Source organism: Salvelinus namaycush, chromosome 3 (assembly GCF_016432855.1).
Source record: "Salvelinus namaycush isolate Seneca chromosome 3, SaNama_1.0, whole genome shotgun sequence".
Classification (NCBI taxonomy): domain Eukaryota; kingdom Metazoa; phylum Chordata; class Actinopteri; order Salmoniformes; family Salmonidae; genus Salvelinus; species Salvelinus namaycush.
In genome coordinates this window covers 12,066,858-12,087,863 of record NC_052309.1, presented here as the reverse complement: position 1 = coordinate 12,087,863, position 21,006 = coordinate 12,066,858, and the positions used below count along the sequence as shown (strand labels likewise).

The window sequence follows — 21,006 nt, the reverse complement described above, 5'->3', positions numbered from 1 at the left end:
TAACCTTGTGCTGAGGACAACAAAAGGCCACTCTAAAATGTGCAGTTTTGTCACAACACAATGTCACAGATGTCTCAAGTTTTGAGGGAGTGTGCAATTGGTATGCTGACTGCAGGAATGTCCACCAGAGTTGTTGCCAGATAATTTAATATTAATTTCTACCGTAAGCCACCTCCTGCCAAATTCTCTAAAATGATGTTGTACATCCAACCGGCCTCACAACCGCACACCACGTGTAACCACGCCAGCCCAGAACCTCCACATCCGGCTTCTTCACCTGTGGGATCGTCTGAGACCAGCCACCCAGACAGCTGCTGAAACTGAGGAGTATTTCTGTTGGTAATAAAGCCCTTTTGTGGAGAACTCAGATGGCTGATTCAGATATAGCTGGCTTTAGATACTTACAATAGTCTATCCACTCAGAAATCGACTGTTTGGAATGATGAATTTAAGATTTATTTTTGTTGTTATTTTTGTTGGCTGGGCCTGGCTCCCCAGTGGGTGGGCCTGGCTCCCAAATTGGTGGGCCCATCATGTGAAATTCATAGATTAGGTCCTAATTTATTTATTTAAATTGACTGATTTCCTTATATAAACTGTAACTCAATAAAATCATTGAAATTGTTGCATGTTTCGTTTATATTTTTGTTCAGTATAGATTCAGCTGCGGGCCGATGTCTTCATTGAGCGGATGCGGGGCCGGAATATAGTTATAAATCATTTGTAGACTACAAATAGACCGCATGAAGTCCAGACCTTGCTTACGTTTGTATACGGTCACATACAGTTGAAGTCGGAAGTTTACATACACGTATATGCATAGTCACTTTAACTATACATTCATGTACATACTACCTTATTGGGCCGACCAACCAGTGCTCCCGCACATTGGCTAACCGGGCTATCTACATTGTGTCCCACCCACCACCCGCCAACCCCTCTTTTACGCTACTGCTACTCTCTGTTCATCATATATGCATTGTCACTTTAACCATATCTACATGTACATACTACCTCAATCAGCCTGACTAACTGGTGTCTGTATGTAGCCTCGCTACTGTATATAGCCTGTCTTTTTACTGTTGTTTAATTTCTTTACCTACCTATTGTTCACCTAATACCTTTTTTGCACTATTGGTTAGAGCCTGTAAGTAAGCATTTCACTGTAAGGTCTACACCTGTTTGTATTTGGCGCACGTAACAAATAAACTTTGATTTGATTTGACTTGGGTTGGAGTCATTAAAAATCATTTTCATCCATCCCACAAATTTCTTGTTAACAAACTATAGTTTTGGCAAGTTGTTTAGAACATCTACTTTGTGCATGATTTTAATAATAATTTTTCCAACAATTGTTTACAAACAGATTATTTCACTTATAATTCACTATATCACAATTCCAGTGGGTCAGAAGTTTACATACTGTACACTAAGTTGACTGTGCCTTTAAACAGCTTGGAAAATTCCAGAAAATGATGTCATGGCTTTAGAAGCTTCCTATAGGCTAATTGACATCATTTGAGTCAATTGGAGGTGTACCTGTGGATGTATTTCAAGGCCTACCTTCAAACTCAGTCCCTCTTTGCTCATGGGAAAATCAAAAGAAATCAGCCAAGACCTCCGAAAAAAATTGTAGACCTCCACAAGTCTGGTTCATCCTTGGGAGCAATTTCCAAACGCCTGAAGGTACCACGTTCATCTGTACAAATAATAGTACGCAAGTATAAACACCATGGGACCACGCAGCCGTTATACCGCTCAGGAAGGAGACGCGTTCTGTCTCCTAGAGATTAACTTACTTTGGTGCGAAAAGTGCAAATCAATCCCAGAGCAACAGCAAAGGACCTTGTGAAGATGCTGGAGGAAACAGGTACAAAAATATATATTGCCACAGTAAAACGAGTCCTATATCAACATAACCTGAAAGGCCACTCAGCAAGGAAGAAGCCACTGCTCCAAAACCGCCATAAAAAAAGCCAGACTACGGTTTGCAACTGCACATGGGGACAAAGATCGTACTTTTTGGAGAAATGTCCTCGGGTCTGATGAAACAAAAATATAACTGACCAAAATGACCATCGTTATGTTTGGAGGAAAAAGTGGGAGGCTTGCAAGCCGAAGAACACCATCCCAACCGTGAAGCACGGGGGTGGCAGCATCATGTTGTGGGGGTGCTTTGCTGCAGGAGGGACTGGTGCACTTCACAAAATAGATGGCATCATGAGAAAGGAAAGTTATGTGGATATATTGAGGCAACATCAGTCATGAAGTTAAAGCTTGGTCACAAATGGGTCTTCCAAATGGACAATGACCCCAAGCATATTTCCAAACTTATGGCAAAATGGCTTAAGGACAACAAAGTCAAGGTATTGGAGTGGCCATCACAAAGCACTGACCTCAATCCTATAGACAATTGTGGGCAGAACTGAAAAGGCATGTGCGAGCAAGGAGGCCTACAAACCTGACTCAGTTACACCAGCTCTGTCAGGAGGAATTGGCCAAAATTCACCCAACTTATTGTGGGAAGCTTGTGGAAGGCTACCTGAGATGTTTGACCCAAGTTAAACAATTTAATGGCAATGCTACCAAATACTAATTGAGTGTATGTAAACTTCTGACCCACTGGGAATGTGATGAAAGAAATCAAAGCTGAAATAAATTATTCTCTCTACTATTATTCTGACATTTCACATTCTTAAAATAAAGTGGTGATACTAACTGACCTAAGGCAGGGCATTTTACTAGGATTAAATGTCAGGAATTGTGAAAAACTGAGTTTAAATGTATTTGGCTAAGGTGTATGTAAACTTCCGACTTCAACTGTATATCTCTATTATGCGTGGTAATACTTTGGAACATATTTCCAAAATTAAAATCAATTGGGGCTGCTTTTCTGGTGTTTTTACATTCTTATGTCCAAAAATAAAAATATATAATTATTTTTTGATCAGAAAACTTGGGGGGCAAATAAAATCACCCAGGGGCCGAATTTGGCCGCCAGGTGGGGAATCCTGTTATAGGATATGATATATACTGTATATCAATCAATGTAAGATCACAGAATCACACCCTGGTTGCAATAATATGCTATACAAAATGGAAACAAGTAAATTAGTAATTTAAGTGCATAAATAGCTGAATAGGGGCATTCTACCAGAAAACCTTTTCTAACTCAAGGCTCATACTAAGAGCAGTGCCCATACTCTGTCGATTCCCCACAAGTACAGCTGAAATAAATCAAATATCCTCAAAGGCAAAATCCATAATTTCCAATCAGCTTCAATATACTGTAACATTTTATCAATGTCGACAACAACCTCAACAACATTTGTAAAGCTGCCTTTGAAAATGCAAAACAAACAGTGTAGTAGAGTTATGGGCCACCAAAAGAATCATACGCTGGAGGATAAAGGGGATTCTCTATCTAAAGGGGATGCTCTATCACCAGCCATTGCTGGTGAATGTGCTCTTCACAAACGACAAAACAAAAGGACAATGTTTTGCTATGCTCAACTTCCATACTGCTGTGATTTGAGTTGAGGCAACTCAAAGTTCCTCCCTGTTCCAACTTTATACTAGGATATTTTTCACTGTGCTTTAGTTATGCAGTTAAGACTGACATGTGTAGTGCATTCTAACCACATTCAAAACACCAACACCTTCTACATGGACAATGGACAATGTCAGTAGCTAGCAAAATATATTCAGATAGAAAATACCACTGATAATGAACCACAACCAGAAAACATCCATAAAAAAAATATTTTAAAAAAATAAAGAATTATAAATATGGCATAGAGATGCCATTGTCTTTTAAAAGGTAAACGCTTATTTGAATAAGATTAAAGTGTTTTGGTAATATGCACATATGGATATTAACACTCAGGGGATTAACGGTGTTGGTTGTGTGGCTCTCATTCTCTCTGGACTGAGGGTACCTACATAGAGACTTAACATAACATTCATAACCCTACATACTGCAGTACATTAGCATTTCATAAATACACGGGGGAAAACATTCGTGACATGGTTACATACTGCTTATGAATGTGTTATGAAGTCATTATAAGTTCTAAGAGGTACCCTTCAAGTGTCAACATATCAACTCCACAGCACTGGTTGGCCATGACGACAACAGAGTCCAGTCACAAATCAAAATGTAAAGACATGACTTAACATGAAAACAACAGAGTCAAGAGCCCTTGACATCAATTAGAAAGTTCTCACATCATAAAAATAGTCCATGACATCTATATAAGCGGTAAGCCTTACTTCATTGCAATGGGTTTAGTTTTCTTTGCACGTCTCGACTTTATATGTCGCTCTACACGAGATGTTCCTCCTCATGTTAGGAGGAACAAGGAAATGCTGTATCCATGTTGGCACGTGTCCATGATGATTTTGACACGCAGTCATTTTCCCTTGGTTTATCACCAGCAAACACAGTACAATAAAAAAAAAAGAAGTACATTAAGGATCTGTTTCGCTGACCCAGATTTAGCCTACTCCTTGACTAAATTACAATTGAATAAAGATTACTGATCATTTGGTTTCATGGACATTATTAAGTTATTCTTTGACTATTATTTAAAAAGTCCCCGTCAAAGTCCAGGAGTATGTAATTCAAGGTTAACTGATGTTTATGAAATCCTATTTTTTGCTCTTGATTAACTAAACCAGAATTGGGCCTACTCCGGGATTCTTTTAATCTGGGTTTGAGAAACGGGTCCTAAGAGTATTTTCAAATGGACAAGGAAAGGAAATTGCAATCAAATGTAAGGCTTTTGTCTATGTGATGAGGAGGCAGAAGCACAGTCAGCACACAGAAACACATACAGTATGCTCACACACACCTCCACCCTCATCCTACCCATATACACACATACAGTATGCTCACACACACACCTCCACCCTCATCCTACCCATAAACACACATACAGTATGCTCACACACACACCTCCACCCTCATCCTACCCATATACACACATACAGTATGCTCACACACACCTCCACCCTCATCTTACCCATATACACACATACAGTATGCTCACACGCACAAACTCCACCCTTATTCACATCCATACAAACAGTATGCTCGCTCGCACGCACACAACTCCACACTCATTCCCACCCATACACAAACCCAGCCGACCAGACTCACTCAGCCCAGAATATCCAGGTAGACAGGCGAGGCCTTGGACAGATTCTGGAGCAGGCTGTGGATCTCTTTGATGTTCAGTCTCATGTAGGGTTCTCTCTGCCAGCAGCCCAGCATCAGGTCGTACACCTCCTTTGGACAAGAACGCGGCCGCTGCAGCACGCGCCCCTGGGTGATGCACTCAATCACCTGTAGGGGGAGCACCACGGGTCACTACCACTGCTCAGTACTTTTTCAATTTAATTCAAATGAAATGCATTTATCCCCACAGGGTCAATCAAGGAAGCCATTGCTCACATGATAACAGCATCTAAACAAATGTGAGGTTCACCAAGGTGATATGTTTTTTAGACTGGTTTATTTAATAGATTGCTGGGAAATGTACAGTAGTTCATTTTATTGTTATTATTTAACCTTTATTTAACTAGGCAAGTCAGTTAAGAACAAATTATTATATACAATGACGGCCTACCCCAGTCAAAACCTACACAGCCTGGAGGTGTGTTTTGGGTCATTGTCCTGTTGAAAAACTAATCATAGTCCCACTAGACGCAAACCAGATGGGATGGCGTATCGCTGCAGAATGCTGTGGTAGCCATGCTGGTTAAGTGTGCCTTGAATTCAAAATAAATCACAGACAGTGTCACCAGCAAAGCACACCCACACCATCACACCTCCTCCTCCATGCTTCATGGTGGGAACTACACATGCGCAGATCATCTGTTCACCTACTCTGGGTCTCACAAAGACACGGTGGTTGGAACTAAAAATCTCAAATTCAGACCAAAGGACAGATTTACAATGGTCTAATGTCCATTGGTCATGTTTCTTGGCCTAAGCAAGTCTCTTCTTATTGGTGTCCTTTAGTAGTGGTTTCTTTGAAGCAATTTGACCATGAAGGCCTGATTCACGCAGTCTTCTCTGAACAGTTGATGTTGAGATGTGTCTGTTACTTGAACTCTGTGAAGCATTTATTTGGGTTGCAATTTCAGAGGCTATTAAACTAATGAACTTATCCTCTGCAGCAGAGATAACTCTGGGTCTTCCTTTCCTGTGGCGGTCCTCATAAGCCAGTTTCATCATAGCGCTTGGTGGTTTTTGAGACTGCGCTTGAAGAAACGTTCAAAGTTCTTGAAATGTTCCGGATTTACTGACCTTCATGTCTTAAAGTAATGATGGACTGTCATTTCTCTTTGCTTATTTGAGCTGTTCTTGCCATAATATGGACTTGGTCTTCTATCAAATAGGGCTATTTTCTGTATACCACCCCTACCTTGTCACAACACAACTGAATGGCTCAAACGCATTAAGAACTTCCACAAATGAACTTTTAACAAGGCACACCTGTTAATTGAAATACATTCCAGGTGACTACCTAATGAAGATGGTTGAGAGAATGCCAAGAGTGTGCAAAGCTGTCATCAAGGCAAAGGGTGGCTACTTTGAAGAATCTCAAATATAAAATATATTTTGATTTGTTTAACAATTTTTGGGTTACTACATGATTCCATAAATATTATTTTATAGTTTTGATGTCTTCGTTATTATTCTACAATGTAGAACATAGTATAAGACAAACCCAGGAATGAGTAGGTGTGTCCAAACTTTTGACTGGTACTGTATATTCATAATACATTTCAAATCTATGTGGACAATACGAATGTGACCTACTGTAACTAAGATTAGAAAAAGAGACAACAGCAGAGTGATGTATTTGGAGATAAATCTCATCATTGGAGGTCAGGTGCTATGGTTAGGGACCTGTGTTTTGGGCTATCATGTCACATGACCTCAATTTGAACCTTTATTTTAAGTATTTTCCAAAATTACACCACAAATTAAAGCAATTGTCTGAGGATGGTGCCGGACTATCTGACATAAAAATAAAAGGGGACAGTTTGTTGAAAAAGCTTTAAATAAGAGTTTAAAATCCAGGTCATGTGACATGACTGTCCAAAACACAAGGCCCTAACTATGCTACCAGTGTAGACAATCTACTTTAGGAAAGGTTTGAGCTTCCGTCTCTGACCTTGTCATCTCAGAACCCAGAACCAAATCCCATTGAGTGCTGCTGTCTGTCATAAGAGACTACTGACCTCATTGTTGGAGAGCTGGTACCAGGGCTGCTTCCCATAGGTGAAGATCTCCCAGAGGACCACGCCCAGACTCCAGACGTCGCTCTCCGTGGTGAACCGCCGGTACATGATGCTCTCTGGAGGCATCCACCGGATGGGCAGCATGGTGTGACCCCCCACCTGGAAACAGACAAAGGATCCATCAGGAACCATCCAGGTAAACCACAGAGAAGGTCAAATGAAGGAGATGAAGGTTGGAACAAACTGTAGTGAAGAAAAGAAGCAACCCCCCGAAAAGGGGTTAAATGGATAGGTGTTGAGTCACTTTGCTCAACAAGCAGCTGAAAGGACTAAGTCAGTCAGGTCAGTAACCAACCTACACGATAAGGCCTTTGGTTAACATGACATGTACACAAATGTATATTGTGTGTGAGCCTAGAGTTCTCGTGGAATACAATGTCATGATGTGATATATTTTAAAAATTCTATTTTAAAAATTATTAAAAATTATTTAAACCCAACTTGCACAATTCATTTTTTGCCTGTAATGGTATTAACAATCTTCTGCCATGGCTAATATTGACATCACAATTGTCGGTTTACAATAACTGGCTAATTATTCCATGTGTTGAGCCAAGTGCTGTTCAGCTGCATTCTTGGTCTTCCTATCTGTGTATTAGTGAGTGGGCCTATTCATATGCTGCTATCTGGACTGGGTTGGCGCCCCCCCTTGGTTTGTGCTGTGGTGGAGATCTTTGTGGGCTATACTCGGCCTTGTCTCAGGATTGTAAGTTGGTGGTTGAAGATATCCCTCTAGTGGTACGGGGGCTGTGCTTTGGCAAAGTGGGTGGGGTTATATCCTTCCTGTTTGGCCCTGTCCGGGGGTATCATCGGATGGGGCCACAGTGTCTCCTGACCCCTCCTGTCTCAGCCTCCAGTATTTATGCTGCAGTAGTTTATGTGTCGGGGGGCTAGGGTCAGTTGGTTATACCTGGAGTACTTCTCCTGTCTTATCCAGTGTCCTGTGTGAATTTAAGTATGCTCTCTCTAATTCTCTCGTTCTCTCTTTCTTTCTCTCTCTCTGAGAACCTGAGCCCTAGGACCATACGTCACGGCAAACCGGGCATGATGACTCCTTGCTGTCCCCAGTCCACCTGGCCTTGCTGCTGTTCCAGTTTCAACTGCTCTGCCTGCGGTTATGGAACCCCTACCTGTCCCAGACCTGCTGCTTTCAACTCTTAATGATCGGCTATGAAAAGCCAACCGACTTTTATTCCTGATTATTATTTGACCATGCTTGTCATTTATGAACATTTTGAAAATCTTGGCTCTCTCTAATTCTCTCCTTCTCTCTTTCTTTCTCTCTCTCGGAGGACCTGAGCCCTAGGACCATACGTCAGGACTACCGGGCATGATGACTCCTTGCTGTCCCCAGTCCGCCTGGCCTTGCTGCTATTCCAGTTTCAACTGTTCTGCCTGCGGTTACGGAACCCCTACCTGTCCCAGACCTGCTGTTTTCAACTCTTAATGATCGGCTATGAAAAGCCAACTGACATTTATTCCTGATTATTATTTGACCATGCTTGTCATTTATGAACATTTTGAAAATCTTGGCTCTCTCTAATTCTCTCCTTCTCTCTTTCTTTCTCTCTCTCGGAGGACCTGAGCCCTAGGACCATACGTCAGGACTACCGGGCATGATGACTCCTTGCTGTCCCCAGTCCACCTGGCCTTGCTGCTATTCCAGTTTCAACTGTTCTGCCTGCGGTTATGGAACCGCCACCTGTCCCAGACCTGCTGTTTTCAACTCTTAATGATCGGCTATGAAAAGCCAACAAAGTTATTCATGATTATTATTTGACCATGCTTGTCACTTATGAACATTTTGAACATCTTGGCATAGTTCTGTTATAATCTCCACCCGGCACAGCCAGAAGAGGACTGGCCACCCCTCATAGCCTGGTTCCTCTCTAGGTTTCTTCCTAGGTTTTGGCCTTTCTAGGGAGTTTTTCCTAGCCACCGTGCTTCTACACCTGCATTGCTTGCTGTTTGGGGTTTTAGGCTGGGTTTCTGTACAGCACTTCGAGATATTAGCTGATGTACGAAGGGCTATATAAATAAACTTGATTTGATTTGATTTGATATCTGATTGGGGGATGATGGGTCTCAGTTACATTCATCTGTTTTGTATTGATTCTCCCCAGGGAGGGCCAGTCAGCAGCAGAGGGTACTGTTGTCTACATAGACCCTAGGACTGTGGCTGACTGGGAGACAAAACATGTTTGGAACTAACAAATCATATTACTGGCTTAAGATTACTATCTGTAATGACTGTAATGACTGACGCCTGTAGCGTTGTCTATACTATTATTTTTTTTACTTTTACCCATTTTTCTCCACAATTTCATGGTATCCAATTGATAGTTACAGTCGTGTCTCATCGCTGCAACTCCAGTACGGACTCAGGAGAGGTGAAGGTCGAGAGCCGTGCGTCCTCCGAACCACAACCCAACCAAGCCACACTGCTTCTTGACACAATGCCCACTTAACCCGATAGCCAGCCGCACCAATGTGTCGGAGGAAACACCGTGCACCTTCTGGCCGTGTCAGCGTGCACTGCGCCCGGCCCGCCACAGGAGTCGCTAGTGCGCGATGGGACAAGGACAACAATGCCGGCCAAACACTCCCCTAACCCGGACGACGCTGGGCCAATTGTGCGCCGCCCCATGGCATGGGTCTTCCGGTCGCGGCCGGCTGCGACAGATTCTGGACTCGAACCCAGAATTTCTAGTGCCTGTTTATACTATTCTAGTGTAGACTAGATAGTAACAGCTAGCCTGGTCACCCAATCGGTTTGTGCTTTAACTAGCCAATCCCAGTGCAGCATTACAACAACAATAAAGTTGGATAAAGCAGAAACAGATTGGGCTAGCCGCTATGGTAGATATTTTTTTCCTCACATTATGTGAAATGGGTTAGATACTGGAGAGGAGTTTTCATGAAATCTTGGTATTTTAAGAACAGTAAAAAAAAACGGACTTGCCTTAAAATAGTCTAGTAGAATTCACGGCTAAATTTTCATCGCAGTGTTAACGCAAAGTCAACCATGAACTCCTTGCTCAGGGAAAAAACTGCCAGTGCAATTTGTACTGTTGCCCCCTATAACCATGGAAATAGCATGTATATGCAGATTATAGAATTTGCATTTAAATGGCATTAAAAATAGATTTTTTAAAAATTGTTAAAATAACTATTGCTGTAACTGCATGGCTGTTACAAAACAAAACCAGACAAAATTAAAATGATACATTTGAGAGTATTCCTGTCCTGCTTGTATGTATGTATGTATGTATGTATGTATGTATGTATGTATGTATGTATGTATGTATGTATGTATGTATGTATGTGACTCACTCTGTAGTAGTCGGTGCTGTACACGTCCCTGGACATGCCAAAGTCCCCAATCTTGACCAGCAGGTTCTCTCCCACCAGACAGTTGCGTGTGGCCAGGTCTCTGTGGACAAAGTGCTGGGAGGCCAGGTAGACCATGCCTGCAGCGATCTGCTGGGCGATGAGCAGCATCTGGGACTGGGTCAGCTCCACCATCAGGCTGTGCTGCCCATCAGCCATCAGCACCATGTCAGGACCATGGGACCTGCACCACAACACAGGTGGGTCAGACACAATGCAAACTATAGTTACCTACAGCTGACTACAGCGAAGGATAAGTGCAAACTCATACGCTTGCATTGCAATGCAGTTATACAGTTTTAATTCAAATACAGTATCACCATCAAACTAACATGCAGTACCAGTCAAAGGTTTAGACACACCTACTCATTCAAGGATATTTCTTTATTTTTACTATTGTCTACATTGTAAAATAACAGTGAAGACATGAAAGTATGAAATAACACATATGGAATCATGTAGTAACCAAAAAATGTGTTAAACAAATGGTATACAGAAGATAGCCCTATTTGGGCTTTCAAGAACTTTGAAAGTTTATTTAAGTGCAGTCGCAAAAGCCATCAAGAGCTATGATGAAATTGGCTCTCATGAGGACCGCCACGGGAAAGAAAGACCCAGAATTACCTCTGCTGCAGAGGACAAGTTAATTACAGTTACTAGCCTCAGAAATGTCAGCCCAAATAAATGCTTCAGAGTTCAAGTAACAAACACATCTCAACATCAACTATTCAGAGGAGACTGCGTGAATCAGGCCTTCATGGTTGTATTGCTGCAAAGAAACTACTACTAAACTGCTACAGAGCTATATCTATCCTACCCTGCCTTTCTAAGGTCTTCGAAAGCCAAGTTAACAAACAGATCACCGTCCATTTCGAATCCCACCGTACCTTCTCCGCTATGCAATCTGGTTTCCGAGCTGGTCATGGGTGCACCTCAGCCACGCTCACGGTCCTAACTGTCATGACGTGGCCCTCTTTGGATATAGCAAGCACCAACTCTCTCTCACCACCTCTCTCTTCCCCTTACACCCAGGCTCTGTTATCTCAGGTCGTAAATTCCTGGAGGAGACTCTCTTCCCCCCCCGGCCATGCAGTATAGAGAGAGGGTTCATAGTAGAACAAATGAACTTCTACCTCACAGAACTTGAGAACTGAACAATATCCATGTTTTGGAGAATGTGTAAACGGTCGGTGGAGAATCCAGCTACGACCGGTCCATTTTGTCTAATGTTTGTGACCTCATGAGAGACAATACAGCCACATTACCATAACTCTGTTTATACAATAGTCTCTGTTATGACATTTGCATCTAATTATTGTATAAAATGAATGAGTAAAGATGAAACTATTTGTGAAATTATGTAATGTGATTTTAAACTGTTTAATGAAAGAGAACCCAATTCCCTTTAAAATTTAACTAAGTCATTGGCCCGCCCCATGAGCACAGACATTGATCTGGCGTCACGGGACAGCCCTCTTCTGCTGTTCCGTATATAAACCCCACCTGGAGAAGCCTACTTCAGACCAAGCGTACCTCGATTACAGAGAGGGCTAAGGTTTGAGTAGAGACCATGCATTCCTCGGTTGTTGAATTCCTAACCAAACCACGTGGAGCATTGGCTACACTGGTGGAAATGGTTAAACTCTGAGACTATCGATACCGACAGAAGAGCAAATCTTCGATACTAATTACTAGTCTGCAGTTAGAATTTATGTCGACTGAACGCGAAGACCGACAACTGCCGAAACATCTATTCTATAAGAAGATTTCTGAATGGGACTCTGAAGTATCCATTCTTTTTTTTTTAATATATATATATTTTTTAAATTTTATCCCCTTTTCTCCCCAATTTTTCGTGGTATCCAATCGCTAGTAATTACTATCTTGTCTCATCGCTACAACTCCCGTACGGGCTCGGGAGAGACGAAGGTCGAAAGCCATGCATCCTCCGAAGCACAACCCAACCAAGCCGCACTGCTTCTTTAACACAGCGCGCCTCCAACCCGGAAGCCAGCCGCACCAATGTGTCGGAGGAAACACCGTGCACCTGGCCCCCTTGGTTAGCGCGCACTGCGCCCGGCCCGCCACAGGAGTCGCTGGAGCGCAATGAGACAAGGATATCCCTACCGGCCAAACCCTCCCTAACCCGGACGACGCTAGCCCAATTGTGCGTCGCCCCACGGACCTCCCGGTCGCGGCCGGCTGCGACAGAGCCTGGGCGCGAACCCAGAGACTCTGGTGGCGCAGTTAGCACTGCGATGCAGTGCCCTAGACCACTGCGCCACCCGGGAGGCCCTGAAGTATCCATTCTAACCACGAAAAGACTCCAGGGACGCAAAGAGAAGTTCAGATAAACTTTCCAACAGAAAGACGGACGATTCCTACAGAGATCATGATGACACACTGAGCGTAAATATATAAATTGATTGCAATTATTCCCGAATAAGTGAGCGTTCATGTGCAAAGGATTAGCATTTCAATTATCAACTGTGTAGTGTCACTTGTCTTTCCCGGCCTTCTCAGTCCATACCCACTTCCCTTATCATTTCCTTGTAACCATATATATTGTTGTTTGTTATGCATTTCTGTGATTTAGTTAGTTAGTAAATAAATGATGAAGACAATTGATGTATGGATGATTCATATTGAAGGCTGGGTTCGTGCAGATAACCAACAACTTACGACCTTTGGAATGAGACTAACGTGAGGTAAAGAATAATTCATTAATTAGAAGACTAATTGATCAGATATTAAAATATCTGAAAAGTTATATTAGGAAAATTATAACTTTGTAATCTGAAGATATTCCTTGGGGTGCCAGAGCAGCGAACAGTTTTGACTGGGCTGAGCGGGAACTGTACTTCCTCAGAGGTAGGGAGGCGAGCAGGCCAGAGGTGGATGAACGCAGTGCCCTTGTTTGGGTGTAGGGCCTGATCAGAGCCTGAAGGTACGGAGGTGCCGTTCCCCTCACAGCTCCGTAAGCAAGCACCATGGTCTTGTAGCGGATGCGAGCTTCAACTGGAAGCCAGTGGAGAGAGCGGAGGAGCGGGGTGACGTGAGAGAACTTGGGAAGGTTGAACACCAGACGGGCTGCGGCGTTCTGGATGAGTTGTAGGGGTTTAATGGCACAGGCAGGGAGCCCAGCCAACAGCGAGTTGCAGTAATCCAGACGGGAGATGACAAGTGCCTGGATTAGGACCTGCGCCGCTTCCTGTGTGAGGCAGGGTCGTACTCTGCGGATGTTGTAGAGCATGAACCTACAGGAACGGGCCACCGCCTTGATGTTAGTTGAGAACGACAGGGTGTTGTCCAGGATCACGCCAAGGTTCTTAGCGCTCTGGGAGGAGGACACAATGGAGTTGTCAACCGTGATGGCGAGATCATGGAACGGGCAGTCCTTCCCTGGGAGGAAGAGCAGCTCCGTCTTGCCGAGGTTCAGCTTGAGGTGGTGATCCGTCATCCACACTGATATGTCTGCCAGACATGCAGAGATGCGATTCGCCACCTGGTTATCAGAAGGGGGAAAGGAGAAGATTAATTGTGTGTCGTCTGCATAGCAATGATAGGAGAGACCATGTGAGGTTATGACAGAGCCAAGTGACTTGGTGTATAGCGAGAATAGGAGAGGGCCTAGAACAGAGCCCTGGGGGACACCAGTGGTGAGAGCACGTGGTGAGGAGACAGATTCTCGCCACGCCACCTGGTAGGAGCGACCTGTCAGGTAGGACGCAATCCAAGCGTGGGCCGCGCCGGAGATGCCGAACTCGGAGAGGGTGGAGAGGAGGATCTGATGGTTCACAGTATCAAAGGCAGCCGATAGGTCTAGAAGGATGAGAGCAGAGGAGAGAGAGTTAGCTTTAGCAGTGCGGAGCGCCTCCGTGACACAGAGAAGAGCAGTCTCAGTTGAATGACTAGTCTTGAAACCTGACTGATTTGGATCAAGAAGGTCATTCTGAGAGAGATAGCAGGAGAGCTGGCCAAGGACGGCACGTTCAAGAGTTTTGGAGAGAAAAGAAAGAAGGGATACTGGTCTGTAGTTGTTGACATCGGAGGGATCGAGTGTAGGTTTTTTCAGAAGGGGTGCAACTCTCGCTCTCTTGAAGACGGAAGGGACGTAGCCAGTGGTCAAGGATGAGTTGATGAGCGAGGTGAGGTAAGGGAGAAGGTCTCCGGAAATGGTCTGGAGAAGAGAGGAGGGGATAGGGTCAAGCGGGCAGGTTGTTGGGCGGCCGGCCGTCACAAGACGCGAGATTTCATCTGGGGAGAGAGGGGAGAAAGAGGTCAAAGCACAGGGTAGGGCAGTGTGAGCAGAACCAGCGGTGTCGTTTGACTTAGCAAACGAGGATCGGATGTCGTCAACCTTCTTTTCAAAATGGTTGACGAAGTCATCCGCAGAGAGGGAGGAGGGGGGGGGGAGGGGGAGGAGGATTCAGGAGGGAGGAGAAGGTGGCAAAGAGCTTCCTAGGGTTAGAGGCAGATGCTTGGAATTTAGAGTGGTAGAAAGTGGCTTTAGCAGCAGAGACAGAAGAGGAAAATGTAGAGAGGAGGGAGTGAAAGGATGCCAGGTCCGCAGGGAGGCGAGTTCTCCTCCATTTCCGCTCGGCTGCCCGGAGCCCTGTTCTGTGAGCTCGCAATGAGTCGTCGAGCCACGGGGCAGGAGGGGAGGACCGAGCCGGCCTGGAGGATAGGGGACATAGAGAGTCAAAGGATGCAGAAAGGGAGGAGAGGAGGGTTGAGGAGGCAGAATCAGGAGATAGGTTGGAGAAGGTTTGAGCAGAGGGAAGAGATGATAGGATGGAAGAGGAGAGAGTAGCGGGGGAGAGAGAGCGAAGGTTTGGACGGCGCGATACCATCCGAGTAGGGGCAGAGTGGGAAGTGTTGGATGAGAGCGAGAGGGAAAAGGATACAAGGTAGTGGTCGGAGACTTGGAGGGGAGTTGCAATGAGATTAGTGGAAGAACAGCATCTAGTAAAGATGAGGTCAAGCGTATTGCCTGCCTTGTGAGTAGGGGGGGAAGGTGAGAGGGTGAGGTCAAAAGAGGAGAGGAGTGGAAAGAGGGAGGCAGAGAGGAATGAGTCAAAGGTAGACGTGGGGAGGTTAAAGTCACCCAGAACTGTGAGAGGTGAGCCATCCTCAGGGAAGGAACTTATCAAGGCGTCAAGCTCATTGATGAACTCTCCAAGGGAACCTGGAGGGCGATAAATGATAAGGATGTTAAGCTTGAAAGGGCTGGTAACTGTGACAGCATGGAATTCAAAGGAGGCGATAGACAGATGGGTCAGGGGAGAAAGAGAGAATGTCCACTTGGGAGAGATGAGGATCCCAGTGCCACCACCCCGCTGACCAGAAGCTCTCGGGGTGTGCGAGAACACGTGGGCAGACGAGGAGAGAGCAGTAGGAGTAGCAGTGTTATCTGTGGTAATCCATGTTTCCGTCAGTGCCAAGAAGTCGAGGGACTGGAGGGAAGCATAGGCTGAGATGAACTCTGCCTTGTTGGCCGCAGATCGGCAGTTCCAGAGGCTGCCGGAGACCTGGAACTCAACGTGGGTCGTGCGCGCTGGGACCACCAGGTTAGGGTGGCAGCGGCCACGCAGTGTGAAGCGTTTGTATGGTCTGTGCAGAGAGGAGAGAACAGGGATAGACAGACACATAGTTGACAGGCTACAGAAGAGGCTACGCTAATGCAAAGGAGATTGGAATGACAAGTGGACTACACGTTCAAGTGGACTACTGGTTCACCAAGTAGTTGGTGAACCAGGCGATGCAGTCATTTGAGAAACCAAGGCTGTTGAGTCTGCCAATAAGAATGTGGTGATTGACAGAGTCGAAAGCCTTGGCCAGGTCGATGAATACAGCTGCACAGTAATGTCTCTTATTGATGGCGGTTATGATATCGTATATGTCGTGTCTTTGGCATCATTAAAGTGAAGACTGTTATTTTATCAAATCAATTCTCTGTAATTATTATGACGTGGTTAAACTGATCATGTAAATGTAATTAAAACTTCTTAAGGCTAGGGGGCAGTATTTTGACGTCCGGATGGAAAGCGTGCCCAAAGTAAACTGCCTGTTACTTAGGCCCAGAAGCTAGGATATGCATATAATTGGTAGATTTAGATAGAAAACACTCTAAAGTTTCTAAAACTGTTAAAATAATGTCTGAGTATAACAGAACTGATTTGGCAGGCAAAACCCCAAGGACAAACCATCCAGGGGTAAAAAAATTGAGGTCATAGAATTTCCCAATGGTTTTCTATGGGAAGCCCTATTTATGAGGAACCTGGTTGCAGTTCCTATGGCTTCCACTAGATGTCAACAGTCTTTAGAAATTGTTCGTTGTTTTTCTTTTGAGAAATGAAGAAGTAGGGCTATTCATTCCATGTGTCACTCTGAAGGTCCCTACTATTTTGGTGCGCGTGAACAGGAACGCGCTTCATGTTGTTTTTATCCGGTATTAGAAACAGTTTATTCCATCTTAAATTTTATCGATTATTTACATTTTAGGATACCAGAGGTTGGATTAGGAACGTTGTTTGAAATGTTTGGACCAAGTTTACAGGTAACTTATTAGATACTTTGTAGTCATGTTGGGGGAGTTGGAACCGGTGTATTTCTGAATGAAACGCGCCAAATAAATGGACATTTTGGGGGTATAAAGAAGGAATTTATCGAACAAAACGACCATTCATTGTGTCACTGAGACATTTGGGATTGCAAAAAGAAGATCTTCAAAGGTAAGGCATTTATAATATGGCTATTTCTGACTTTTGTGTCGCACCTGCCTGTGTTGAAAAATGATTTTCATGTGTTTGTATGCGGGGCGCTGTCCTCAGATAATCGCATGGTCTGCTTTCGCCGTAAAGCCTTTTTGAAATTTGACACAGCGGCTGGATTAACAAGAAGTTAAGCTTTATTTTGATGTATTACACATATATTTTCGTGAATGTTGAATATTGATATTCCTGTAATTTGAATTTGGCGCTCTACAATTTCACTGGATGTTGTCAAATCAATCCCGCTAAAGGGATTGCCGCGTGAAGGGATCCATAAGAGGTTTTAACTAACCTCCAGACGAGCTTCAAAGCCATACAACTCTCCTTCCGTGGCCTCCAACTGCTCTTAAATGCAAGTAAAACTAAATGCATGCTCTTCAACCGATCGCTGGCCACACCTGCCCGCCCGTCCAGCATCACTACTCTGGACGGTTCTGACTTAGAATATGTGGACAACTACAAATACCTAGGTGTATGGTTAGACTGTAAACTCTCCTTCCAGACTCACATTAAGCATCTCCAATCCAAAATGAAATCTAGAATTGGCTACCTATTTCGCAACAAAGCATCCTTCACTCATGCTGCCAAACATACCCTCGTAAAACTGACCATCCTACCGATCCTTGACTTCGGCGATGTAATTTACAAAATAGCCTCCAACACTCTACTCAGCAAATTGGATGCAGTCTATCACAGTGCCATCAGTTTTGTCACCAAAGCCCCATATCTCGTTGGCTGGCCCTCGCTTCATATTCATCGCCAAACCCACTGGCTCCAGGTCATCTATAAGTCTCTGCTAGGTAAAGCCCGGCCTTATCTCAGCTCACTGGTCACCATAGCAGCACCCACCTGTAGCACGCGCTCCACCAAGTATATTTCACTGGTCCCCCCAAAGCGAATTCCTCCTTCGGCCGCCTTTCCTTCCAGTTCTCTGCTGCCAATGACTGGAACGAACTGCAAAATCACTGAAGCTGGAGACTCATATCTCCCTCACTAGCTTTAAGCACCAGCTGTCAGAGCAGCTCACAGATCACTGTGCCTGTACATAGCCCATCTGTAAATAGACCATCCAACTACCTCATCCTCATACTGTTATTTATTTATTTTGCTCCTTTGCACCCCAGTATCTCTACTTGCACACTCATCTTCTGCACATCTATCACTTCAGTGTTTAATTGCGATATTGTAATTATTTCGCCACTATGGCCTATTTATTGCCTTACCTCCATTATGCTACCTCATTTGCACACACTGTATATATACTTTTTTTCTATTGTATTATTGACTGTACGTTTGTTTATTCCATGTGTAACTCTGTGTTGTTGTTTGTGTCGTACTGCTTTGCTTTATCTTGGCCAGGTCGCAGTTGTAAATGAGAACTTGTTCTCAACAAGCCTACCTGGTTAAATAAAGGTGAAAAATAAAAATAAAAAATAAAATAAAGGACACCAATAATAAGAAGAGACTTGCTTGGGCCAAGAAACACAAGCATTGGACATTAGACCGTTGGAAATCTGTCCTTTGGTCTGATGATTCCAAATTTGAGATTTTTGGTTCCAACCGCCGTGACTTTGTGAGATGCAGAGTATGTGAACTGATGATCTCCGCATGTGTAGTTCCCACCGTGAAGCATGGAGGAGGATGTGTGATGGTGCTTTGCTGGTGACGCTGTCAATTATTTATTTAGAATTCAATACACATTTAACCAGCATGGCTACCACAGCATTCTGCAGCGATACGCCATCCCATTTGGTTTGCTCTTAGTGGGACTATCATTTGTTTTTCAACAGAACAATGACCCAACACACCTCCAGGCTGTGTAAGGGCTATTTGACCAAGAAGGTGAGTGATGGAGTGCTGCATCAGATGACCTGGCCTCCAAAATCACCCAACCTCTACCCAATTGAGATGGTTTGGGATGAGTTGGACCGCAGAGTGAAGGAAAAGCAGCCAACAAGTGCTCAGCATATGTAGGAAAAGCATTCCAGGTGGAGCTGGTTGAGAGAATGCCAAGAGTGTGCAAAACTGTCATCAAGCCAAAGGGTGGCTACTTTGAAAAATCTCAAATATATTTTGATTTGTTTAACTCTTTTTTTGGTTACTACCTGATTCCGTATGTGTTATTTAATAGTTTTGATGTCTTCACCATTATTCTACAATGTAGAATATAGTCCAAAAAAAAAAAAAAAAAACTTGAATGAGTAGGTGTGTCCAAACTTTTGACTGGTACACTTTGTGCCAAAATTCCACGTCTTATTTCTTTCTATTCAATACAGACACAGGAAGAATGGACAAAGGTAGACATCGGGACACAGGACGGTACCTGAGGAAGTTGTTGAGGTCGCCGTGCTTCATGTACTCGAACACCATGATGAGCGGGTCGCTGTCCACACATACGCCGTAGAAGGTGACGATGTGCTCGTGCTGCAGGTTGGTCAGTAGCTCCGCCTCCCGGTGGAAGTCAGCACGGCCGCTCTCGCTGGCCTCTTTCAACGTCTGAGGAGGACAGGGATGTGCGTGCATGCACACATAATTATCATAATTGATTGCTGGGATTGTTGATTTTTTCAGTCTCCTTCCTACAAAGTTCAATTAAATCCAAAGAGATATTAGTTTGTGGTGCTATTATCCAAAACAATGCACAATGAAAAGCACAAACCGCAATTTTTTATATCAAAGCCAAAACAAAAGACCCATTGTTCCATTATTTGACCTTTGTAAAGTGTATGTTGATAGTTTGAAATAACTGCGTGGAGGGCCGTACTTTACCTTGACAGCCACCAGGATCTTGTCCTGATCTGGGGTCAGGTTGTAGCACTCAGCCAGAAACACCTTCCCAAAGGCCCCCTCTCCCAGCTCACGCTTCAGCACAATGTTGTGTCTCTTGATGTGCTGGACAACTGGGATGTAAAGAGAGACACAGTTAGGCTATGAAAAAAATGATGTTTTGTCACATACACCGGATAGGTGCAGTGAAATGTTTTGTTTTACAGGTAAGCCATAGTATTTCGGCGCCCCTGGAGCAAATAAGGGTTAAGTGCCTTGCTCAAGAGCACATTTAAATATTTTTCTTCTTGTCGGCTCGGTTACTGGCCCAAAGCTCTAGGCTACCTGCCGCCCAAGGCCCATTACTAAAGGTGAACTGACCAGGAAAACCTCTGGGCCCTAGTTATAATTAGTCAGGTCAAGAGGTCAGGAAAACCTCCTGGCCCTACTCATTACATACACTGAAGCTATAGCAACAGCCCTAGTCTACTGCTGTATAGAGGATATCCACAGACGAAAATAGAATGATGTACTGTTCGCTTGTCAGACCAGTTTGGGAGCCATTATGGTAGGCGTTATGGTAGTCATTAACAGAACTGCATTTCTCACAGGGCAACAAGTGCAAAAGTCAGATGTGTTTGTCTGGGTTTACCAAAGCTATCTATGGTCAGAATGTCTGTCCAGTGATAGCAGGGGAGGCTCATAATAATGGCTGGAATGGAGTCAATGGAATGGTATCACATGTGGTTGATGCCATTCCATT

The 21,006-nt window shown here is 44.1% G+C and overlaps 1 protein-coding gene across 1 annotated transcript in view; it reads right to left on the bottom strand.

Moving 5' to 3' along the window:
• Positions 1–5,161: 5,161 nt before the first annotated feature.
• Positions 5,162–21,006, bottom strand: part of LOC120044794 (BDNF/NT-3 growth factors receptor-like) — a 33,178-nt gene continuing 17,333 nt past the window's right edge. Inside the window, exons 12-16 of the mRNA XM_038989467.1 lie at positions 20,247–20,377; positions 19,801–19,973; positions 10,648–10,888; positions 7,255–7,413; positions 5,162–5,347 (exon numbers count right to left, since the gene is read on the bottom strand). Coding sequence (XP_038845395.1) covers positions 5,162–5,347; positions 7,255–7,413; positions 10,648–10,888; positions 19,801–19,973; positions 20,247–20,377 — 890 coding nt within the window. The remainder of the gene's footprint in view (positions 5,348–7,254; positions 7,414–10,647; positions 10,889–19,800; positions 19,974–20,246; positions 20,378–21,006) is intronic.